The sequence below is a fragment of the Mustela nigripes genome, chromosome 16 (genome assembly GCF_022355385.1).
Source record: "Mustela nigripes isolate SB6536 chromosome 16, MUSNIG.SB6536, whole genome shotgun sequence".
NCBI lineage: Eukaryota > Metazoa > Chordata > Mammalia > Carnivora > Mustelidae > Mustela > Mustela nigripes.
Window position 1 is genome coordinate 38,035,054 of NC_081572.1, and position 25,076 is coordinate 38,060,129.

The window sequence follows — 25,076 nt, forward strand, 5'->3', positions numbered from 1 at the left end:
TCTATTTTGTAGTTCCCTTGTTCCTTTCTCCCTCTCTCGCAGCCTTCATTTGTGAATTGATTATTTTCCATAGTGGTATGCTTTGACTCTTTTCTATTTATCTTTTGCGTATGTATTATAGATGTTTATTTGAGGTTACCATGAGATTCACATAATACATCTTACAGATTTAATAGTCTATTTTATTCTTGTTGCTTAACTTGGACAGCATACAAAAGCTTTACCCTTAGGGGCACCTGGGTGGCTCAGTCATTAATCATCTGACTTCAGCTCAGGTCATGATCCCAGGGTCCAAGGATTGAGTCCTGCATTGGGCTCCCTGCTCAGCAGGAAGCCTGCTTCTCCCTCTCCCACTCTCCCTGCTGTGTTCCCTCTCTCGCTGTGTCTTTCTCTGTCAAATAAATAAATAAAATCTTTTCTAAAAAAACCTTTACTCTTTTATCCCTCCTTTTATGTTTCTGTTACAACTTTACCTCTTTTTTATATTGTGTAACCATAAACAAATTATTATAGCTATAGTTATTTTTTATACTTTTTGTCCTTTACCCTTTATAGTAAAGTTAAGTGTATTCGAGTGTTCTGAATTTGACTATTTACTTAGTTTTCCTAGTGTGATGTATATGTTTTCATGTTACTAATGAGCATTCTGCCCTTTCAGCTTGAAAAACTCCTTTCAGCATTTCTTGTAAGGCAGGTCTAGTGGTAATGAAGACTTCCAGTTTTTGTTTGTCTGGGAAAGTCTCCAGATATCCTTCATTTCTGTCGCACAACTTTTCCAGGTAGTGTTTTGATTGGCAATTTTCTTCTCTCAGTGGTTTCACTACGTCATCCCACTGTCTCCCCCCTGTAAGGTTTCTGCTGGTAAATCCTGATTACCGTCCCAGGCTTCCTTTGTAAGTAACAAGTTTCTTTTCTCTTTCTGCTCTTAAGATTCTTTTTGCCTTTGGTTTTTGACAGTTTCATTCCAATATGTCTTTGGAGAAGAGCTCTTAACAGCTGAGTTTGTTTGAAGACCTATGAATTTCATGAACTTGGATATTGAAATCTCCCCCCAGATTTGGGATGTTTCTCAGACATTACTTCTCTAATGAAAGAAAGTAAGCTTTCTGCTCCCTTCCCCCTCCCTGTCCTTCTGGGACTCCAAAGACTGCTTCTTTTGATGATATCCCATAGATCATATAGGCTTTCTTCAGCCTTCTTTATTCTTTTTTCTTTGTTCTTCTCTGACTAGAACATTTCTAGGCGCTTCTTCACAAGTTCTTTCCTCTCCGTGGTCCACTCTGCTGTTGATGATATCTATTGTGTTTGGCATTTCCTTGATCCCACCTTCTACCCCAGATCTTCTTTTTAATGGTTCCTCTCTCTTTATTAAGCTTATTTGGTTTCTGCTTTGTTTTCCTGATTTTATTAAAAGGTCTTTATTAAAAAGGTTCTCTTGTATCTCACTGAGCTTCCTTAAAAATGTCTATTTGAAATTCTTTTTCCAACACGTCCTGGATCTCCGTGCCTTCGGGGGTCAGTCCCTGGAAAACAATTGTAAGCCTTTGGTGGTGTCATGTTTCCTTGATTTTTCATGCTCCTTGAAGCCCTGTTTTGTTTCTTTGAATTGAAAGCAGAAGCAGTAGTCACCTCTTCTGGTTTTCACTGACCAACTTTGGGAGGCAACTTCCTTCCATTAGCTCTGCTAGTGATTTTGAAGCTTTCTCAGAAGTTCTATAGTTAGGACTGTTCCATGCTTCCTGCTTCCTCTTGTGACAGAATTTTTTTTTTAAAGATTTTTTATTTATTTATTTGACAGACAGAGATCACAAGTAGGCAGAGAGGCAGGCAGAGAGAGAGAGAGAGGGAAGCAGGCTCCCTGTGGAGCAGAGAGCCTGATGCGGGGCTCGATCCCAGGACCCTGAGATCATGACCTGAGCGGAAGGCAGTGGCTTAACCCACTGATCCACCCAGGCGCCCCTTGTGACAGAATTCTTAAGCTTGCATGCCTTCTCTCAGTCCTGCAGTACACCCGGCTAAGTGCCAACAGTCTGTCATGCTTTCCCAAGGGTGGAGCTAAAGTCCATGTTTGTGGTCTCACCCTGGATCATGGCTGCAGGTGGTTTCTGTGCCAGACCCCCAAGCTGTCTATCACAGCTTGCCCTTTCCCTTGTTAGGAACACTCACAGGAGGCTAGCCATAGGTTGGAGGGGGTGTTTAGGTGAGGGTCATGGAGTATGGGGGTTCCCATGGGCCGTTTAAGGGGGATCTGCTGCTTTGATATCTCCAGTGGCTTGTAGGCAGGCTTCTTAATGGAGTCTGTGGTGTCATTAGTGGGATCCATGTCCCTTGAACCCCGTCAGAGTCTTATCTGTGTTTGGCCAGCTCCCTTTTGCCCACTCAGTCATGCAGCTCAATGAATCAGTGCTTCAGAGGAGGCAGGAGGCAAATGGGTCTCTTTGGCAGCTTTGTCTTAGTTCAGGAGCTGGGGAAGCTCCCCCCAGTGCTCTTGCTTCCCACCATGGGAGAAATCAGTTTGAGAGGGTCTCTCTTGGCTCTGGTTGGTGTCTCTTTGGGGACAGAGGGATGCAGGTAATGCCAAACTGTTCTTCTTACCCTCTCCAATGCATGCAAACTGGACTTGTTGTTGTTTTTCCGAGAGTGTGTTGGAACTTCTCTGCCTAAAACCTGGGCTTCCACAGATGTTCTCTTATTTGTAAGAGATTACCTAGGGCAGTGCTTTCTGAGGGGCTCCCAGACCACAGCCAAGAGCGGTCCCTGCAGGTTCTACAGCCAAGACTGGTATCTATATGCTTTTGACCCGATGAGTGGGTGAGTGGCTCCTTCCTTGGTGCATGGTGCTAGATCCCACAGCCCCCAAAGTAACTTTTGTCCACGGATAGGTGCAAAATTGTTTAGGGGGAGATATGAGCAAGGGACTTCTTATTTGGCCATCTTACTGACTTCAGTCCTCTTTCTATTATCGTTTTGTGATGCACAGAGAGTACCATTTTATTAGACACCCTTTTATTCTGTTTTTTTTTCTTTTATTATATATGCATTTTTAGTTATTTTCTTAGTGATCACTCTGAAGAGTAACATTATCATGTATCACAACCTGGTTAAGATTAATGCCATCTTAATTTCAACAGTATGAAAGCTTTGATCCTTTATAGCTCCACCCCTCCCCACTTTAAAGCTTTGATGGATGGAGAAAAGTGTCATGAGCTAAAGAATGCAGGTGGACTCTAAAAGTTAGAAAAAGTGAGAAAACAGATTCTCCCCCAGAGCCTCCAGGAGTGCAGCCCTGCTGAGTCATTGCAAACTTCTGAACTCCAGAACTATAAGGTAATATATTTGCATTGTTTTAAGCCATTAAGTTTATGATATATTGTTACAGTAGCAATAAGAAACTAATAGAGACTTTGATACTTGGAAGAGGGATGTTGCAGTAATGAATACTAAATAATAATAATAATAATAATAATGTAGAAACAATTCTGGAATCCAGCAGAGGCTGGAAGGATCTTGAGTACAATAGAAAAAGCATAGATTTCCTGGAAAAGATCGTTGGCAGCTGCAGGAAATGAATACACCGCACTTGGCATTCCTTCTTAAACCAGGGCCTCTTGCCAGGGATTCGTGCTAATAGTTTTGTCACATGGAAAGCAAGGACTCCCATGCTTAGCTGCAGGAAAAAAAATGGATTGAAGATTGAAAAAAAAAAAAAAAGGTTTGGAAAGGGAATGTGAGCAGATTTCTTTTGGGCTTGAGCTTATAGATAGACCCTCTCACAGCTTCCCCTCCTTTGAAACCCCCCCATCTCAAATCTACCTGGCTTCAGAGGGTCTCACGCTCAGTAAACTATATGGGGATGTACCATTTGCTTGCCCTGCATTCCCTTCCGCCTCCTGGCATCCACTGCCATGAGAGATTTAGTCCCAGTTGGCAAACAAGGCTGCAGATTGGAGAGGTAGAGGAGAGGCAGGGAGGGCTGGTGGACAGGGCGTTTGGGTCAGTGAGCTCCGTAGAAAACAGCCAATAAATCGTCCGCTGACTGATGTTTCAGTGGACTTTGGGGAGTGTTACTTGGAGCTTTGATGGAATCCCTCAGCCCAAACCAGTTACCTGGACTGGCTTGGGGATGGAGAAACAGAATCCCATTTTTTCCTCTTCAGCTCCAACTGGTAGAAATGGAAGTTTGCCAAGACATGCATTCACAGATCCTTGAACCTTGGTTCTGTGGAGTTCCTATTTGTAACACATTATCATCCCCACTTTGCTGGTGGGGACTCAGAAGACTCAATCTGCCCTGAATGACAGAGTGAGTCAATCCCAGTGCTGGGATGAGGACTTGAGTGTCTCTGCCAGCCAGCGTTTTCCCCAGCTACAGAAGGCATTGCCCGGTCTAGCTTGATACACCAGCCATCTCCCCACCAGATTGACCTGATGAATCTGCACATTTACCACACAGAATTTATTCAGTAGGACAAGATATTGGGGCACCTTTGTGGCTCAGTCTATTGGACAGCTGACTTGAGCTCAGGTCATAATCTCAGGGTCCTGGGATAGAGCCCCACATTGGGCTCCCTGCTCAACGGGGTGTCTGCTTCTCCTTCTCCCTCTGCCACTCCATGCAGAGGGGCTTGTGCACCATGCTTTCTCTCTCTCTCAAACAAACAAATAAATAAATAAATAAAATCTTTTAAAAAATAGGGCAAGATATCTACTTTCCTTAGTGAAAAGGCTGTCTGTAACTAGAGGGATCAAATACCTTCCAGGTAAGGTCAAATGCCATCCAAGGGAGTGTAGACCTTAGGCGACATTCAGGAAAAAGAGGCTTATCCATATAAATGGATGATCCCAAGCTCCTTGAATTGAAATAGGGACAGTGGTGGACAGAAGTACATTCTGATTTCAGGGAAATTGTCTCCTTAGAATGTGGGTTGTAGAAGGGACTTCTATGTCTTATGTGATGGTTCCTTCTCCATCTACAATGCATAGCATTTCACTCTACCTAGTTCATTCTTCTCCAAAGTTGCTTCTTGGGTTTCATATTCAGGAACACATCACCTCTTGTCTCAATCATGGCAGTAGCCTCTCCCTTGTCCATACTTCTCCAGGCTTTTCAGAAGCCAGTAAGTTACTGGCTCACTTCTGAGCGTCCAAACATGACATGTCCTTACACATTGGTGCAGACATTTTCAACATCTCCTTTTAACCTGTGAGGTTGAGTACTGACTTACCACACTGAAATTCAGAACCTTTGACTCAACATTCTTTCCTAAACTTCCCCATCCCTTGACACAGATATGGACCCCTACTCCCATCTGATGGGTTTTCACCCTCTTTTATGTACATGTCATCATCATTTCTAACTCAAGGTGTTGGCTTCCACTCTTCTTTCTCCTCTTCTAAGGTTTTATTTATTTATTTGGAAATGAGAGAGGGAGAATGCGTGAGCAAGTGTGAGGGTGGAGATGGGAGGGGAGCAGAGAGACAAAAGAAACTCCATGCTGAGCACAGAGCCAAGGCAGAGCTCAATCTCATAATTCTGAGATCATGATCAGAGGTAAAATCAACTGTTGGACAACGTTCAACCAACTGAGCCACCCAGACTTCCCCCATTTTTAAGATTTTATTTATTTGGGACAGAGAAAGTTCTTCTTCCTCTTCTAAATGATACTGTATTATTTTTCTAGAAAAATCTTGTGCATTCATCAAAGATAAGTTGAAGTCATATCTTCTTTATGAAATCTTAACATAACCATTTTATCAATGGTCATTTAATGACTCCATGATTTCCCAAAGTTTGCAGTATCTATATTACTCTGAGTTGGAGATAACTTGGAGGAAGAGAGACTGGGGGCAAGTATCCCAGTTCAGGGGCAGTAGCCTTAGGTTATGGGAAAGATTGAGGGCAGGGGTCAAGGGCTGTGAGAAAGGAGATAGGGGTGTTATTAAACAGAGTACAAGGATAACTATGATCTAGGCAGTTGGTCTCAGGGATTGGAGTGGTAGGACTGGAATGCCTGACTGAGTCTGGCCTTAAAGGTTCTTCTATAGTTACTCAGAGGAGCCTACCCAATGGAAAAGACCAGGGCCAATCCACAGTGTCATTCCTCCCAACACAAACCCACCCTCTGTAACCATATTCCTTCTTCCTCACCAAGATTATGCTCAGCTTTTTAATTTCCTTCAAAAGAACACCAGAAGTCAGATTTTGTACAAAAATATATATATATGTATATTGATGAATAGTTACAGAATATACATTTCCACAATACCATTGTAAGCAATCTTTGGAATTTAAAACGTAGTCTTGCCTTAATGATCCCTGCAAGGATCTTCACACCAGGCCTGGGGTTGGAACTGGGGCCCCCAGAGGAAAGTAGTTTGTTTCCAAGTCTCCATATTAAATCAAATCAAAACAAACAAACAAAAAAAACACACACTAGTATTCATGGGAGATAAATTTAAAACATCAATAACTTAAATAAGATTAACATTACTTAAGGCATCGTGTGCATATCAATATGGTTCATAACCTTTGCAACTGTAATAAAATATCAGAGGGCATTTAGGGTAAGTTAGAAGAAAATAAATTAGTTTCAGATTCTTCGGTTTTCAGAGTGAGTATTCATGGCTTTGCAGTTTGGGTCTGGGTTTTCTTGTCCAGGTGTGCCATGGAATCCCGGACCCACTTCTGACTGGGGTCAGCGCAGATCTCCTTGTTAAGGAATGTCTTGAGGCTGCAGAGGAGAGAGGATGGAGTTAGATAGAGTCCCCCTGAGATCTCTGCCTCAGACTCCAGCCCATTCTGCCCTGAGCTGCTGCCATGGGAATGAGAAGAGGAAGGCAGGTGGAAAGAGGGCACCTAGGCAACTGTCCCAGTTTTAGCCATCCTGACTTCCTGCTGGGGAAATTGGGAGGATGTGTATAAGCTCCCAGATGGAGAGTGATGGTGGGGGTCTGTTTTGACCTTGTGGCCTCAATATTCCCATTATGCACCATTGGATATTAGATTAGATGACCCACATCTCTGACTCTAAGTTTGTAAGGCTTTCTTCTTGCTCCCAGAAGAAGAAATGGACCAGGGAGGGCTGAGGTGCTCAACTTACATCACAGCTTCTTTGGGACACTTGCTGCTGGTGACTCTCTTATAGCTCACCAGCCTCTGCACTGAGATCTTCTTATTGGTGAATGTATAGCAGCAGGTGACCGGAGAATTAATTGCATCTGGAAATAAGACCACAAAGAAAAAACATTTTAGGATGGACTAGATTCTTCTGATCTTAATCGTAGCAGAAAGGAGCAGTAAGGGAAGGCAAAGGGAAGTGAGGAGTGGAGGTAGGACCCATACATCCCAATATTTCTGCCTATGCTTCAGAGCTTGAATGTCATATGAACTCAGTTTCCTCTACTTTATAATGGGTGCATAGCATTGATAATGAACGGAGGGAAGCGGGAGTTGTTAAAACTGGATAATTCCTGGGAGTGTCCTTAATCATCAGTCCTGGGAAGAACAGATAATCCAAATATCCAGGGTCAGGGAAGATCAGCTGAGGGTCCCCCTCCAGGCTCCAAGTTATGAGTTTCCCTGACCCCCAATGCCTCTGCAGAGCCCTGTCTCTGGATGCTGGACTGAACAAAGCACAGTCCAGATTCTGGGTCTCCTCCTTTCCCCTCTACCACCTCTGGAAATGCCAGGCACACCCACCACCAGTCCCCCCCTTTTTGATCACCTCAGTTCCCCCCAAACATGACTACAAGGAGCAGGGGCACTGAGGGGATGATGGTAGAGCTGGAGACCTGGAAGGACTGGATTTGGGGTCCATGGCTGGAATTCCCGGGAGCAACCAAGTGATCAGTTTCACTCCTTGTCCTTCTCTGACTCTCCTGATCTTGGAAAACAGTCATGGATGGGAGATGGTGGGTGGTCCTCCTGCTCTGGTGGCCCATGAGAACCCAGAGGTGTGGTGATGGGCTTTGGAGGGAAAGCGAGAGGGGCTTACCTGGCTGGGCGAGCACCTGGATACTGATGGCGGCAGCCGTGAGCAGCAGGCAGAGAAGTGTGGCAGAGACCTTCATGTTGGCGGGGAGCAGGGAGCTTGGGCGTGAGAGCTGGAGGTTTCTGGGTTGATCTCAGCTTCTCTGCTCCTCTGGCTCCTGGGGCTGCTCTGCCCACCTTTTATTGAGGCTAAGAGAGGGTGGAGCTAAGAGAGAAAGTCTGGCCCAGGGCAGCATTATTCTCAATGAATGACGAAGAGGAATCAAAAATGTGCTGAGCAAGTGTTGGGCCCTTGGGAGGTTTCCAGGAAGTAGGAGGAAGCAGTGAGTCCGGGCGGGACACTTTTTCCATCTGCTGCTAAGACGAGCAGAAGTGGAGGTGGGCGGTGAACAGTTATGTCCAGAGCGACTACAGATGTGAACAAAGCAGATTATTCCGAGGAATTCCACTTTCTCTGAAGTGAAAACTCTGCAGTAAAAGAGGAAACAAGGAAAGAGAGGTCACAGGAGAGGAGAGCATCTCAGGCTCCCCCTCACTCGCCTGTCTTTAGGCAACAGCCCTTGAAGTTTCCAAGCCAGGAATGGGTCCTGATGCCTTCTTGCTGGGTTCCCCAGCAGCGTACTAAATCCGTTTGCTTCTTAAAAATCCAGCACAATCGAAGCTTAGCAGAACTATAGGATTTTGTAACCATAGAACCAAGTTCTAAGGATCTCTGGGTTTAAGACTTGGAAGAAGCTATATAGATCATATAGGGCTACAAAGAAATTTCCGTGTCATACTCAGACAGGGCTTACTTTGTGCTGGGAAGACTCTAAGCCCTTTACAAATGCCAGGTCTTTCAATTCTCCAATCCCACCTGGTAGGCAGGTATTGTTAATTCCCATTTTATGGATTAGACAACCGTGGCACAGAGGGGTTAAATAACCTGCCAGGGTTCCCAGGGCACAGTGTCTGTGACTCATCATCCAGCTGGCTGTCTGCTGATACACCTGGGCGTCCTCTGTCCTCCACATCTGCCCAATTAGCAGGCATCGAAAGGCAAACCGAAGAACATTCCTTGTGGTTTAAGTCGCTGTGAGATTTGGAGTCTGTGGTTAACAGCACAGGCAGCAGCAGGCACCCAGGGCATCCCTGTTGTGGGGGGCTGGTATCCCAGGTCCTTTCTGTTTCCCAGGGAGCCGGAGTGAGCAGAGGAACAGTATTACAGAATTCAAATGCCTGCCTTAGCACTATCCCCAGAAACCCCCAAATCACCATCATAAAACCCTAAAGACCTGATTTCAGCAAATTCCTTTCTTTTGCAAATACGATAGGATTCCGTGAGGCCCCTTAGCGGCTGAGTCAAGCCTGAGACTAGAACTTGCAGTCTCAACTCTCTCCTTCCAGGGCTTCGTGCTTCTGAGCTCACTTTTGCCCAGTCGGCCATGGAAGGATCTAGTGACTCTACTTTCTTAAAGGACTGTGGAGACGAACCCTCTGAAAAGGCACAGAGCTTCCCAGAAGAAATACTTGCCAGTCACTACCTGTGGGATAAGAAATGGGTCCTCCTGAGCGTGACCGTGTCTGGTCCACAGTTGGTGGTCAGCAATGGCAAGGGAAAGGGAGAGCCGCTGGTTTGGAATGCCTCCCAGCAGCCGGGCCCTGTGCTGAGGGCCTTCCCAGCATTGCGTCAGTCCCCCACACCCCCCATCTTCCTTGGGTGGAGACCGGAGCTAAAGAATTTGTCCAGGATCTCACAGGTAAGAGCAGGTGGAGACAGGCTTCCCACCCAGGATGCTCTGACTCCAGAATCCTTACTCCTAGGTGCTAGGCTTGTCTCCTGATGGATGCTGGTTTCCTAGAGAATCTGAGAGCAGAGACTCTGCAGAGAGACCATTCTAGACTCTTGGGTATAATTGCAAAAACACAGAATAAAGAGAACAAGTCAATACGTGTGCTGCTTGGCTTGTACCCCTCCTGGAGCCTTATTTTCATTCTGTCTTGCTAGTCCTTTAACCCCCTGCCCTCACTGAAAGCCCTCTGCATTTGGCTCAGTACTCTGCCAGTCCATTCTTCTTAGATGAATAAAGCATGTTTCGGAATGTAGACTGTGCGGTTTCATCCATGTCTTCCCAGACCACCTCACCTTAACTTCCCAGAAGTTTGCCCTCATAGTAATGCAAACCCTTCCCTAATCATGCAGTTTTCCCTGCCATGGGCTGAGAGGGTTGGATCCCATTTCCCCGAGGAACCCACCCATTCTTTGGGTTCTGTCTAGGTGAACAGGTTTAAAGATGCTGAGATCCTGGGTCAGCCATGTCCAGGTCAAGCCTAGAACCCTGGAACCTGGAGCCAAAAACTCCGGAGAGATGACAAGCTCCCACATCTTTTCTTCCATGTGAGGAAACCGTATTCCAGAGGGTGGGGGTGGGGGAGGTGTGGGCAACTGACTAGGGTCCCACAGGAAATCTTCTTGGCTTTTCAGAGTATTTAGATGGACCTCTAATGCTTTGAAACTAAGTCTCTACTTCCAAGAAGGATTATCAGTTTTGGAAAGTGACTTGGTCTCTGCCGAGTGTGAGATAGTAAACAGATCCAAGATGGGGGGGTGGGAATAGGAGAGAAAGTGTCTTGATAGCTATCCTCCCCCCACCTCCCCTGTCAAGCAGGGAGGCTTGCCTCCGCTGGAAGGTCAGTCACGGAGGAGAAACAAGTGGAAATTCCCACTCTGAGGCAGCTCTGGAAGTTCCCGGATCCCATGGAACACAGTGCGTTTGGCTGGAGCCTGCATTCCAGTTGCTGGGCCTGGAGCCAAGGCCATCTCACGTGGAGCTGTGCTGGGAACGTCCCAGCACAAGATCTGGGTTGGGTCGCTGCTCAGGAGCATACAAGGGAAAGGCCCAAAGAAGGGTACTGAGGGAGGCAGGGTCAAGATTTAGCAACTCCTTGAAATATGCAACCCCTCCTCCCCACCCCGGCCCCTGCCCATCCCCTCAGAGATGAGGAATGGAAAAGTTCTTCTTGGTGAATAATCTCTTTTCCTTCCTTCCAGTGGGCTGGTTCCCCACAGGCATCCTCCGCGTGGACTTTTGTCATCATCCCAGACTCCCACTCATTGTCAGGGGTGACGGAAAGAGGAAATAAGACTGAGCTTTCTAGAAATATCAGAAACCAGCACCTGGCCCTCTGCCTCGGCGCTCTTCTGCAGGTCTCTTGCTTGCCCCTCTTCATCTAGCACGGTGCCCCCTTGCCTGTGCCTTCTGTGTCCCTTCCCCTCCCCAACCCTGCCACTTAGGCCTTTGAGTGAGACCCACAGTGGGCTCTGCACTGGTTAAGTTCTTCCTAGACACCTCCTCCAGGCCTCCTTCCAGGTTTGCTTTTAGCTCCAGGGATACCAGAGCCAATTTTCCTGGGCCCCCAACTCTGGGACTCCTGTCCTTTCAAGGACTAGAAACCTTTATTCTTGTGCAGAATGCCAGATGAGCACAGGACCTTAGAGATCATCTCCCTGTTTTCTTGATGAGGAAAGCGAGGCTGAGAAAGAGGCAGTGGGAGGCCCGGTTGGCATGGAAGGCGGATGGCACAGCGTGTGTTCATTTCCAGGCTTCCAGTGCCGCACCCTTGTTCATAGCTGGTGCTGTCTCTCTAGCAGAGCATTCGTGCAGGTAGCACCAGGAGGGGGACTGGGGTAAGCTTGTTTTCCAGAAAGAAGGATTAAGTATCCACGGGCAGTGGGGCTGAGTGAAGTTCACCCCAAGCTTCCAGCTGTAGGCATTTCCAGTGTCCTGGGCTGGATCTGCCCCAGGTTTATTTGCATGCAGGACTCATGATACTACCTGGGGGTTGGGGGAGTGAGGAGGGGTGCATGGTGGTGGGGGGGGCAGTCGGGGAAGTGGAGATAGCCTTGGGAAGAGAAAGGGAAGATTCACCTGCAGTGGCCTGGGTTGGTCGTGGGGAGGGGGTGGTGTCCCACCTGAACCAGGAACTGGTCCCTTAGACTCTCCCCTCTGGGCCAGCCCTCATGGAGCAGCACCTGTGCCCTGCAGTGAGGGGCTGCCCTGGGCCAGGGGGCGAGTGGAAAGAAACTGCTGGGATAGTCACAGCGCGAGTCACCGCAGCCCCTCCGAAAGACAGTAGCCAAGAGGAGCAGAGTAGGGAAAAAGTCACTTTCCTCAGTTGGGGATCTCATTGCCCGAGGTGGCCTGAGCAGTGTGGGGGTGTGGGGATGGGGGGGTGGCTGGTGAGCACACTTGAGATGCCCGTGTGAAGGTGCTGACCTGGGGGGTGGACCTGAGAAACACGGAGGTCATGAAAAGCAGGCAGATAGAAACAGAGAAACATTTTACAACCTTACTGAATTTTTGCTTTCAGGGAGTCTGGAGACAAGCGGCAATTGCAGACTGGACAGACAGGGGGCTGGGAGTCCCTGCTAAGGGCTCCAGAAGGCTACGTGGTGGCTCTCTTAAGATGGGCACCTGGGTTGGGTTAGCAGGTTTGGGGGATTTTTCGATGGGGGAGGGGCGCATTTTGGAGGTGACTTGCAGCCACTGCAAATTTAAAACCCTGGCACGTCCCCTTGGGATTTTGTTAAAGAGCCAGTTCTGATCTCTGGGTCTTGGGTGGGCCCGAGATCCTGCATTTCGAACCAGGAGATACTGATGATACTGGGCCAGGGTCCTACTAGAACAACCTTAAAAGGATCGAGTGTGGGAAATGCTGGTCAGGTATGGGGAATAGCGAGCAGTTCATGCTGTTCAGTCTGTGGTTCTTATCTGGGGCTCTTGGCTCTTGGCTAGGCTTTGAGAACCATCTGGAATTGTCTTCCACACGTATGTGTTGTGTATTTCTCTAGAGAGAGCGACCATAGCTTCCATCAGATTAGCAAAGGCATCTGTGACCAAATAAAACTAAGTACCAAGGAACCTATCAAAAATACAGAGTTCTGGTCTTCACCCCAGACCCGCTGAATCACAATCTGTAATTTTATGATGTAAACCTATATTTTTTCCCTAAGCTGTCCCTCCCACCCCTCCCAGCCATGTTTGGACAACCCTGGCCTAAAGCATGAGGTACACAAAATAGGGGCGGTGCTGGCCAGGCTGGGCGGCCCCCGCAGAATGAGGCACAGGTAGAAAAGAGCAAAGAAACAAGAGGAGAAAGAGTGAGTGAAGGGCAAGGAAGAAGAGGCCCCCTGGGCTCATGGAGAGAATCCTGGGCAGTGTCAGAACCCCAGGGCCAGAGGCCCCAGTCTGCCTCTGTCTGGCTGTGTGGCCTTGCATAAGTCACTTGACCCCTCTGAGCCTCTTCTGTAAATTGTGATTAAGACAGCTGCTTCCAACGTTGTCATGAGACTTGCATGAAATAATAAGCCAAGGGTGCTTTGTAAGCACCGTGTAAAGAGCTGTGTCACTCTGAGGACCTGAGCAAACTACAGAGGGCGGGCAGCCTGGGGCGCCCATGCCGGCCCCGGGCAGCAGGTGCGCCTCCCTCCGCCTTCAGGTCGGGCTGTGGAAGTCCATTGGGCATGCGCGTTCCAATGCGGTGAGGTTTCGATTTCCTAAGTTTTCTCTCATCCCTGTTCTCTTGTCTTCTTGGACGGAGGGAGAGCCTTGAGCAACCGAAAAAAAACTGACTGTTAGGAGGGAACAGCCCCAGAATCACGTTCGGGCCCTGGCTTGTCACACGGCCAGCTCTCGCTGGAGAGCTCACGTCCCGACAGGCCCCTGTCTGCCCTCGAAGCTCGCGTGCCTCTCTCGGCCTCCGCCTCTGCTTCCAGAGCCCTCTGTGCTCCAGCCCGCCTCGAGGCTCTCGCCTGGGCTGGATCCCAGCCCCCGATGCATCCATGCAGTGAAGTTCTCCCCAAATACTGTTTGAACCTACAGCCCGTCCGGGAATCTCGAATGGTTTCCCCAGGTACCTGAATTGGAGGATGGTCTAGTGTCAGACAGGGAAACGAGTAGAGAAGCAAGACTGCTGGTTTCCCGAGTTGCCCATGGCTTCTATTTGGGGGAAGAGGTAGTGGCAAGGGTTGGGGGACCAGCAAAGGGGCACTAGGCAAGAGTGATTTTTAGGGGCCGCATGGATCCTTCTTTGGGGACTAACAGCTTCTCTCTTTTAGTTGCAAAATGCCGCCTCCGGAAAAGCGAAACTTCCCCGGCCACAAAAACCTCCTTCTTTGTTAATGGTTTCAGCTGGCGCGCTGGTGCGCTGGTGCAGCCCCAGCTGGCAAAGCTTTGGCTCTATTCATGAGCTTCTTCTGCATTTACTGTAAGGCAGAGCCCGAGAAGAGTCTGCACGAGCACGCAGATGGGAGCTGCCTAGGGGAGGGAAGAAGTTGAGGGGGACGGTTGCGCAAAGCACACCCATTTTTTTTTTTTCTGACTTAAATCAAGGATTTAAAACAAAGCGTTGCCAAATCATTCAACTTTGCAACGTCCATGTTGCTCAAAAATAAAGCCAAGGGGACGAGAGAAACGTCACAAGCACGCTGCTCTCGGAGCTCTTGGTAACGTGGTGGGGATGGCAAGCAAGCAGGGGACAGACACACTGGCGCACGGGGACTCAGGTGTGTGTTCACTCTTGCGTTCACTCTTGCATTAAAGCCTAGCCTTGGCCACACCACCACCGGTGGGATGAATGAATGAATGAATTCGGGGGAAATCAGGGCTGCTGGTGCCGTCGAGATTCCTCCCTGAGAATCCCTGCTGAGGTTCATTTAAACTGGGGAAAAGAAAGTTGCCCAGGATTTCGGTGCCCTCCCAGATCAGTGCAGAAGAGCCGTGCAGATGCCCGTGTGTGCTGTGGGAAGTGCCTGGTGACACAGATCTTAACTTTTCCAGCAAGACTGCCAGCTACGTTTTTTGCTTCTTTGTTTGGAGAAATCTTCCTGAGGCTAGAGAAGTAGGCATTCGTTGCATTATGGAGAGTCACTCAAGGTCCTGCGGCAAGGGTGGGGGACATGTTGGGTGGTCAAAGGGAGAGACTGCCCCTCCCAACCCCCTTGCTCTGCAGAGCTGGGCATGGGGAGAAAATGGATACATCTTAAGGACAAAGAACATCTTAAGGGGAGAGGAACTGAGGCCACCTCTTTGAGTCCAACGTGATCATACACTCTCTCTGTTGAGGCGGTCATCATGCTTTAAGGCTGTGTCCAAACCTGCCAGGGTATATGGATGTGCTGCCGCGTTGGGAGCCCCAGGGCGGCCCGACGGCCAAGACTGGAGGGGGCACAGTGAGAGCGAGAAAGAGGGACAGACTTTGGGTGGTGCAGGGACAGTAATCCACGGTCACTGGCAGTGCTGGAAGTGATGGCAGCCAAGAGCCCTGGCCACTGTGGTTGAAATACCACAGCGGGACTTGGCAGCTGGAGCCAACGGGTCCCCACGTTTCTTGGGAACTATGACAAAGTTGGGAGGGGACGCTTAAGCCCAGACTGTGCGATTTCCTCCTAATCAGGACGACTTGGGGTTCTGGTGATGAACTGAACATCATAAAGGAACTGAGAGCCATTTGCACCCCAAGATGACAAAAAGGACCATGTCAGCTACACACACATTTCACCGTTTCAGCATCTCACAAGCTCCCAATATAGAACGTACTTCTATCCCCAAGCAATGACATGCTGGGCCGTGACACGATTCTGATTTTGTGACCATGATTACCATTGGTTTTAAATGTTTACCGAACGCCTTCTAGAACTCCTGTGTGGTTAACAAGGAATGATTTCAAAACTGTGGGCCACGAGGCACCCGTGACTCTAATTCTTTGCATGTGTTTTATGATTCATAGAATGCTGTAACTCTAACAAGAGCATTGCAGTGTACATGAGGCTGGGATCATCATTCCCATGTTACAGATGTGGACACTGAGGCCCGGAGGTTGACTTGCTCAGGGACGAGGGAGTTGAGAAGCAGCAGGGCTAGGACTGAAACCCGGGTGTTCCCACCCCAAGGCCAGTCTTCCCCATGCCTTTCCAGTCCTTCCCTTCTGCTTATCGCCCTCTCCCTTCCCCCTAAAGCTCACCTCTGTCCACCCTGTCCACGGAAGCTTTGGAAAGGAGGTGGTGGGTGGGTCAGGGGAAGGTGAAGAGCAGGGGTGTAGAGGCACAGATAGGGAAGTCCTCCAACAGGTCCCTGTTCAAGCGAACTCATCACATCATTTTAGCCTCTGCCGCCTGGCCACTCTCTGGACTTTGTCATCTCCCTGAACTTCTGCATTTCATGAAGTTCATCTTAGTAATCCATTTCTTTGACCGCAGCCTTCTGCTTCCTTCCCCTTCAGCAATTCCACAGGCCCTGTGTCAGCAGGTCCAGGGCCCTCCGCCCCTACCTGGCTTCCTTTCCTTCCCGGCTTGCTCATCTCTCATTTCTGCAGGGGTCCGTCCTGTCTCCCCACCATGGGCCAGTGCCCCATTGCGGGCCATGCAAAGGCCCCCTAATTCCTGACCCTCGGGCCATCAGGCTGGCTGGAGTCTCGCCATCCTAATGACCACACCAGCCACGCTGTCCCCACGTGCCTCGTTCCCTCCATCCTCTGAACCCCGCACAGGCACAGCACCCGTCACCAGGCCCTCACATCTCAGGCTCCAGGCTCAGGACACAAAATACCTCTTGGGGAAGCAGAGGCTGTGCAGTGGTTAGAATTCCCCCGTGCCCACACCCCCATTCTCATGCTATTGCCTCTCTTCTCTCCTGCTGTAGAAGAGCTCGTCCCTCGTGTCAAGGGGCACTGCTCCATCTACATCCATGAGCTGTTGCAGACTTTTCCAGAACCTGGCATTCTCCTTTCCTCCGTGCGATTCCTGGCTCTCTCTTTCTACTCTTCCTTCCCTTTCCCCAGCCAGCAATGCTCAGGTCTTCATTGTTCAAAAAAACGTATTTCCCTTATTCCTGCCTTCCCTCAAGCAATGCCGTGCTCTCTTTCCTCCGTTTCCTGGGAAAAATTCTTTCTTTCTTTCTTTCTTTCTTTTTTTTTTTTAAAGATTTTATTTACTTACTTGAGAGAGACAGAGAGAGAGAGAGAGAGAGAGAGAGCGCAAGCATGAGCAAGGGGAGAGGCAGAGGGAGAGGGAGAAGCAGGCTCCCCACTGAGTAGGGAGCCCGATGTGGGGCTCGATCCCGGGACCCTGGGATCATGACCTGAGATGAAGGCAGATACTTAACGACTAAGTCCCCCCCCCAGGTACCCCAACCTGGGAAAAAGTCCTTGAATAACTGATCTCTATGTGTGGTCTCTGTATTCTCACCTACAATGAAGTCCTCAAGCAGTTGCCATATACTTTCTACATCCATCGCTTGAGCTGAAATCCTTAGGGTCTCATCAGGGACCTTCTTATCTCTTCCTGCAGTGGAGTCTTGACAACTCTGATCCCGGGGACCACTGCCCCGTTAACACCATCTGCAGCTTGCTCTTCCGGGAAATGCTGCCCACTGTTGTGTCCAAGGCTCTGTTCTCTTTTCGCATTCCTCCCTGCTGCTCCCTTGGATACTGTGCTCCCTTGCTTCTCTGCTTTGTGCCTCCTTGGATATCGCTGTTTGCAAGGCGCTCGTGCTTCAACTCCCACTGGCGTGAGCAAACTGGTGACCCATGGCTTGGTTCTGTTTGCATGGTGAATAAAAAGAAGACAGTTGGGGTGCCTGGGTGGCTCAGTGGGTTAAGCCTCAGCCTTTGGCTCTGGTCATGATCCCAGGGTCCTGGGATCGAGCCCCATATCGGGTTCCCTGCTCAGCGGGGAGCCTGCTCCCCCACCCCCCCCGCCACCCGCCTGCTGCTCTGCCTACTTGTGATCTCTCCCTCTCTGTCAAATAAATATATAAAATCTTAAAAAGAAAAGAAGACAATTAATTGCTAACGTGTAAAATCAGGCGGTTTCTCACTTAAAATTGGGGGCATCTGGTTTGTCTTGGTAGAATCGGATCTGGCAACACCGACCCCCAATCCCATGTGGCAGAAACCCATGACAACGGAGTGACAGCTGTCCCTTTGGATGGAGCACCGGCTCTTGGCTTCCCTGGAGATGGCCCTCCCACCCCCACGGCTGCTCTGTTGCTTGCTGCTGGCCTTCTTCCACTCATGTGTCTTCTCTACCTGGCCCCCGTGGTAGCTAAATGTGTTACCCTGGGTCTAGACTCTCTTTCCTCTGGACTCCCATATTCAAACTCTCATTATCCGGCAGAACTCTGCAGGCAAGCTCTAGACTTGTACTTCTCTCCACCTCCTGGGCCTGTACACCTGGGTGTTCCCTACTTCCAATGGGACATCCTTCCTTCTTGGTATCTCCCCTTTCCCTGCCTCTCTTTTCCCTGCCTCTCTCCCTTCCTTTCCTTCTTTCAACCAAGAAGCATTAAACCGCTGTGACAGATGAGACCTCTCTACCCAAGAGGGCTTCAGGGAATCAGTTTGGTTAGGAGATACGGTAGAGGACTGTGTTGGGGTTGGGCGTGCCTACGAGAAAATCTTTTTCCTTAGTTTATTCCTTTGGGGTGGCTTTGGGCAGAAAGTCTTTGGAGAATTTTTTTTTAAGTTTTTATTTCAATCCTCGTTAGTTACCATACAGTGTGATGTTAGTTTCAGGCATACAATACAGTGATTCAACAATTCCATACATCACCCTGTACTCACCACAACAGGTGTGCGCCGTAATCCCCATCACCTGTTTAACCCATGCCCACCTCCCACCTCCCTTCTGGTAACCCTAGGTTTGTTCTCTATAGTGAAGAGTCTGTTTCTTGGTTTGCATCTCTCTCTCTCTCTCTCTCTCTCTCTCTCTCGTCTATGGAGAATTTTTGAGGAGGGGTTTTAAGTTCCCCAAACCATGCCTTGATGCTATCTCCGTTTGCCTCTGCTTCCAGGTACAGTGCTGAGTGTGAGGAAGACAGAGACATCCTCAGCCCCTGGTCTCGTGCCACTCCCAGACCAGCCTCGCCCACTAAGAATTCACCCATCTGCTCCCAGAGATGGCCAAGCTTGAAAGCAGGGCTTAGATTTCTACGCTCACCTCCTGCTACATCCATTTGGCCTCCAAGCCCTGTCCATTGCACTACTGAGGCATCTTTAGCAAGCATTTCCTCTTCCTTGTCCCAAAGGACCCGCCTTCGTTTAAATCCTATTAAAACAATGAATATGATTTCCTGCCAAACAGAAGCTCCACCATCTGGTCCATGCTTTGTACTGATAGCAAATCGATCTACCCCAAGCCATCAATCTGGTCTACCAAGAGAGTTTCAGCAGCTCTCTGTTTTGACTTGACAGAGTTCAACTCGTTCCTAGAGCCATTCCTGGAGCTAACTCCCTCCATCTAGCCATCAGGCCGAGTGCCTGGCCATGGCTTACCTTCCAGACCACATCTCATGAGTTATTTCTTTCAGTTACTCTAGGCTCTAGTTAACACCTAATGGCTCATTCTCGAAGAATCCAGCCCAGGCTCTCATTGTTTCCTCTGCTGGAATGGTTGCTGGGCCTTCTCCAAGAAGTCTTTCCAGACTCCTTTTGACTTGTGAGCCTTTGTGATCCCGTATGTTACACTTTTCTTTCTATGATGTTGGGAGCACCTTGTATTTTAAAGGTTCTTTATCTGTTTATCTACGGCACGATGCTGTAAGCAAGGATAGGCAGGATCTATCTGTTCTCTGACTTTATCCCAGCATATAGGAGAGGGCCTGACATTCATTCATTCATTCATTCACCATTCATTTATTCATTTACTTAACAAGTGGTAATTAAATGCTTTGTCCATGCTAGACAGGAGCTCTGTACGAGGCCCAGGTTTGCTGAACGCATGAATGGAGAGCTTGGGTGTGACGAGACCTCAGCTATTAAGGGAGTTAAAACCTGAAAGAAATCTGACTCTGATGTTTTGACTGTATTTTGACTGGGTCTGAGCTGTCCTGGGCATTGGCCCAATGGACACCTCCCACTGACTCAGTGTGATACCTTGGCTAAGGGGTTAGCTATGTGGGTCCTCAGCCGTAGAAGGGAAATGGTAAAATTCTGACCCCCTGTGTAATGCCGAGGTTCCTTTGCTCCATTGCTTCTCTTCGAGGGCAGCTGCGGAGGAAGGAAGTCTCTCAGTTCTGGAAATTCCCCCATCGGATGGGCCGTTTGGCTTCATGCCCACAGGTCAGAATTAGCATCATTGCACCTCCTACCCATAGCAACCCTGCGGGATGGGCAGGTCTGGGGACAATCATGCCATCACAGGGAGAGGTCAAATGACCTACCTGCCTAAGGTCAAATGTGAGAAGGTACCCGAGCAAGGTTGGAAGGAAGCAGGTCTCCCGTCTCTGTGTTCCGAGCCGGCTTGAACTCCCCCCACCCCCCTCACTGCTCTGGCAGGCACCCTGGTGAGAAAGTGGGTCTGGACACCCAGATTAGAAACCCAGTGTGGTCTAGGCTAGGCTCTGCTCTCCCATCTTGGCCCACACCGCATCCCCCTCATTCCTGTCTCTCGGATGGGTTTTGCAATGCCATCCTTCTTCTCTTCCTTGCTCTGGGCCAAACATCAAGATCCTGCTTCCCTTTCTAGACATCCGCGTCTGCTGCTCAGTTTTCCTTCCAGTGGTTTTTGCTAGTTCTCCATTTCTCTCTTCTCTCTCATTTCATTTTTGTGTCCTTGGGACGCATCATCCTAATGAGACATCCCGTTTTGAAGGATGACGTAAGTTTTTCCGGGAGTGCTTGAGTCTGTAAGCCTTCTAAGAAAAAGAAAGTCATAAAACCCCTTCTCTCTTCCGTTATTTGCATCTGGCAAAACAAAGGAACCACACCTGCCCAAGCCCCTGCTGGCTTCTCAACCAGGCCCACAGGGAAACCAAGAGGCAGCTCTGACTCTAGAGCTTTCCTGCAAGCCAACCAGAGCTCAGAGCGGCTAACTCCCTGTGAATGTAGGAGACCACCCTATCTCTGGTGGGTGCAGCCCCAGGTGAAGGGGCCGTTCGATGGGTGCACTGCAGCTCTGGGTTGAAAACAGAAAGGCGCCAAGGGGACGTTCAGCACCCACTCCCCATCTTGGAGACTGAGGCTCCTACAGCCAGAGGAAGCAGCGACTTACTCAAAGTCACAAATCAGTGACGGCTAATTGGGGCTGCCACCTCAGTCTCTGATTCCTCTCCTGGGAGGGGGTCTTTCCTCTCCCACAGGGTTCTTAAAGCATCAGGGGGCTCTGGTAAGTGAACTGTGGAATGGATTCTGGATCAATCCCTCGCAGTCACTTACTTCATGCCTTTGAGCTTGATGACATTGCCTGGAGGGGGTCATATCGTTGGGTCACATGCTGGCCACAGAGTCTTTACTCGTGTGATTTCGGCCCTCTGAGGTGCTGGTGAGGGAAACCGAGGCAAGGACCTCTTAACTGTTGGTCATCCACATGTCTGTCCCCAAAACGCACAGTCACCTGCTTGTGTCACAGAGTGGGAGATGCTCTGAAGCCAGCAGGGGATCCATCCCCAAGGAAGAGCCGTCCTCAGGGTTGCCACTCCCATGACTGTGGTGGAGGGACGCCGCACCTCACAGCTGGTCAAGACTGGTCAAGGCTGTTTGCCTATCATCTCTCATTTCCCACCTCCACAACAACCCAGGGGGATAGACACTCCGTGTTCCCCTTTGCCAAGTGAGAACTCAAGGTTCAGAGGAGTTAAGCACCTCAGACGGGGCCCTGTAGCTAGAACCTGCCAGAACCAAAGCTCTGAATCTGGGGCTTTTGGGCTGTCCTGCTCTCCCACACAAATTCATAGTCCTAAAGCTCATCCGTCCTGAGCATCTCCCACAACCAGGTTTCCTCAGGCCCTCCCAGCAAGCTGGTGAAGTCCCCCCTCCCCGAGGGTCAGTGGTGAAGTAGCTAAAGTGGGCTGCACATTCGGGGCACGTTCTGTGGCCCGGGCTTGCCCAAGCCTGCAGCCTGGAGGAGAAATCGGGAGCCCTCCAGGCCGACGGGCCAGGCTGGGACTTCCTGCCCAGAGGTCTCTTTCTCTCTGCTGAGTCCCGCTGGGCCTCTGAGAGAAACAGAGAGGCCTTCTGTCGGAGCAGCCTGGGGTTTCCTGTCCCCCTCACCTCTTCAGGACTCTTCAGGACCTCCGCTCTCTGGAGAGGGAAGCTAAGCCAGGAGTGGATAGCCAGTGAGGATTGGACAGCAGGGCTCTTAAAGGAAGACTGCTTTCATTCATTCACTCATGCACTCACTCATTCATTCATCCCTGCATCCTTTTACAAAGCTCTATAGTGATCTATTCTGCGAGAGACACTGCTCGCTGTTTGGGGGTCTGGGGTTGGTAGAACATGGCACAGGACTTCAAGGAGTTGAGTGTTGGTCCAGCAGGTTGAATAGAAAACTGTCAGTTGTCCTGAGCTCTTCTAGCTATAAAATCATCCCCTTCCAGCCCCTTCTTTGCCATCCTCTTCTTTGGGTTCTTAAAACATTTTTCCTGGGTACGAAAAGGCTCCCGGCTGGGCTTTCAGCCATCCTCCACCCCAATGCCGAAGGACTGAGATGCCAATCCATTGGGTCTCTTCCATGCTGAGAATCTCTCAATGGTCCTTCTGAGTCCTCAGGGTAAAGTCCAAGCCCATCAGCATGTCTATCCGGAACTTGGTCGTGGCTCAGTCCCTTCCTCTCTCTCTAGCTTCCCTTCAAACTTCAGGCACTCAGGCTCCAGAAAAGCCAAAGTGGTTTTCAGGGACTCCCCCCACTCCCTCCTCTACCAAGATCACACTTCTGGGTCTTTGCACATAAGCCATTTGCTCTTTCTGGAGACTCTTACCCTTCTTCACCAGCCAACTTCTACTCATTCTGCAAAACCCAGTTCAGAGGCCCTTTCCTCCTGGAAGCCAAGGCTAGAAAAGATGCCAGTATTCTACATTTCTACAGCATTTAGAAATGTATTTCAGTGTTTATCTATTCTCTTGGTCTTGCTAGTCTCCCCCTCCCCATTTATCTGGGAGACCATGGTTCCCCAAGACATAGATAATGCCTGGACAAAGACAGTGCTTAATAATGTTCTACTGAACGAACACAAGGGAAATTCCAAAGACAGAAACTTATTTATCCTCCCTGCTCTAAAACCACTTGCAAAATGCAGCCAACTTGGTCCACCCTCCAGGGTGTCTGGAGCTCAGAAGGAAGGAATGTGTCTGTGATTTTCTGGAGAACAAAAGGGTTACTTTCAAGCCCACAGATGTGGCAAAAAGAAGGAGCAGCTGTTAATCATTGTAACTGGGAAAGTCCGCACACTTTCCTGTGGTTTTTCGCTACAACATAGGTCCTTGGACAGATTTCAAGAGGAAAATAACAAGCTATTTGACCTTTTCCTCTTGCTAGCCAGCATTTTTTGCTCTCTGCTCCACCGCCACAGTTTCAATCTAGGATGATTCCGTTCTTCCCACTCTAGGGCTGGAGCTTGCAGAACTAGCCCTGTGCACAGGTGTCTTGCTGGCCCCAGGAGCTGAGATCCGTGGACTTGCCACCTGTTACATGTCTTGGAATCTAGAGAGAGCCAGTGAGTTCTTCAACTTCCTTCTTGCTGCCCTGCCATGGATTCATTCTCATTGCAGAAAAGTGCTGTAGAGAGAATGACAGTTATCAGCAGGCCTACCACTTCCGAGGAAGTTAGAAGAGGTGGGATATTTCCGCTGGATGCTTTACATCTTAATTCATGAAAATAATCAGAATGTCCCACCAGAATAGATACTGGGTCTATATGGACCCATTAAACCATTAAACTGCCTTGGTGAAGTTCACCTCTGTTAGTTCTCTCTGCAGATGAAAAAACTGGGCTGGCGGGGTAAAGAGACTTGGTCAAGGTCACACAATCAGCTGAAATCAGAACTGAAATTAGAATCTAGGGCTTCTGACTCTTGTGTGGTCTGCCTTGGGCACCGTCTTGATAAGTGACAGCCTGTGCTCTCACTATCTAGCTGTCTGACACTGTGCAGACATGTCTGGGCACATCACCCTGGCTCAGAAACATGTCTCATGTGCGCCAGAAGCAACTTTGCTACCGGAACCCAGGAGTCCCGTGTGTACCTTGGCCCACCTCCAGCTGTGAACCCAGACCCCAGCCAACCTGTAATTCTGGGGATTTGGCCTGGCCACCCCCTCTTCCTCCCCCCAGCTTCACCTCCCAGAGTCCATACCTGATGCTGGATGAGACCCCGTGTTCAGAAAAATTTCATCTTAGTCTTTGGGTTTGGGATTTTTTTTTTTTTTTTTTAACATCCTTACCTGAATAGACAGAAGGAAAAAGAGGGCATTCATCCTAGGGGTACAATCTACCTTTGCCGCTGATGTTTGTGTGCACATAACCAAACGCTGGGATCCAAGCTCCTCACCCATCAGTGGATCCCAAGGGCCCGGAATTCTCCTTGTTAGGGTGTGTCATTCAGCTAAAGCTCATCCTGAGTTTTGGCATTCTACCTTTGCGATGTTTTCACATGTCTTTGTAAAACCGTTCTCTGACAGACCTAGTGATTTTCTTTAAAATGACTCACATTTTTTTTTTTTTACTTAAATACATGCGTTTTGAAAGGAAACATTTTATGACTGCTATAAATGTGAAACCAATATTGTTTGCTATTCTTGCCATCAAAATAAACATTGTTTTTCGATTGGAGCTGGATGCACTTGCCTGCCTGATGTCGGAGCTCTGAGCTTACTCTCTTGTTGAAGAGAGGGAGAGGGAGACAGAGAGAAGGGGGAGGAGGTTGGTAAGTGCTGAGGCTTTCTCCTTGACCGGATCAAAAATGTTAAAAGACAGCTGAAAAGGGAATGTCTTTCCCTACGAGAGCCTTGCTGCTCTTGAAAGCTCTGGTCTAAGAAAACGGTGGGTTGGGAGCCCTGCCTGCCTCGGGGCTCACCTGGGCTAGTTAGCAGAGTGACTCTCACTCATGGACACAGCATGGGGCTCGCGGAGCTGATAACCTGATAGTGGGTTCTACTGAGGACCCACACATCTTTCTGAGGCCACGTGGGGTAGAGCCACCTGACCTGGGTCTCACCAGGGCGAATGGCCAGGTGGAGTGTGGGGACAAGTGGCTGAGGGCAGGGTGTCCTTGGAGAGGTGAGGTGATGCTAATGGGTGATGGGGAAGCCCCAAGGGAGACTTGGCTCCATCCGATT

The 25,076-nt window shown here is 49.2% G+C and overlaps 1 protein-coding gene and 1 long non-coding RNA gene across 4 annotated transcripts in view; one reads left to right on the top strand and one right to left on the bottom strand.

The window, feature by feature from the left end:
• Positions 1-814: 814 nt before the first annotated feature.
• LOC132003439 (uncharacterized) overlaps positions 815-25,076 on the top strand; it is a 33,574-nt gene continuing 9,312 nt past the window's right edge. Inside the window, exon 1 of one of the 3 annotated variants that reach the window (XR_009400196.1) lies at positions 815-893. This is a non-coding gene — a long non-coding RNA (uncharacterized LOC132003439). Of the gene's footprint in view, positions 894-3,137; positions 3,328-24,592; positions 24,665-25,076 lie in introns of those variants that run through there. The other 2 variants (XR_009400195.1, XR_009400197.1) reach the window with 2 other exon arrangements.
• Positions 6,440-8,161, bottom strand: LOC132003436 (C-C motif chemokine 2). Its single transcript, XM_059378902.1, has 3 exons — positions 7,995-8,161; positions 7,101-7,218; positions 6,440-6,731 (listed from the first exon to the last, which is right to left on the bottom strand). Exons 1-3 carry the CDS (start codon positions 8,068-8,070, stop codon positions 6,620-6,622), a joined length of 306 nt encoding a protein of 101 aa, XP_059234885.1. The 5' UTR covers positions 8,071-8,161; the 3' UTR covers positions 6,440-6,619.

Bases quoted from the DNA above. Each gene is read 5' to 3' on its own strand.
- LOC132003436 (XM_059378902.1), bottom strand. From the start codon at position 8,070: ATGAAGGTCTCTGCCACACTTCTCTGCCTGCTGCTCACGGCTGCCGCC. The intron at 7,219-7,994 runs GTAAGCCCCTCT...TCTTATTTCCAG, and splicing joins CCAGGTGCTCGCCCAGCCAG to ATGCAATTAATTCTCCGGTC. The intron at 6,732-7,100 runs GTAAGTTGAGCA...TCTCCTCTGCAG, and splicing joins TGTCCCAAAGAAGCTGTGAT to CCTCAAGACATTCCTTAACA.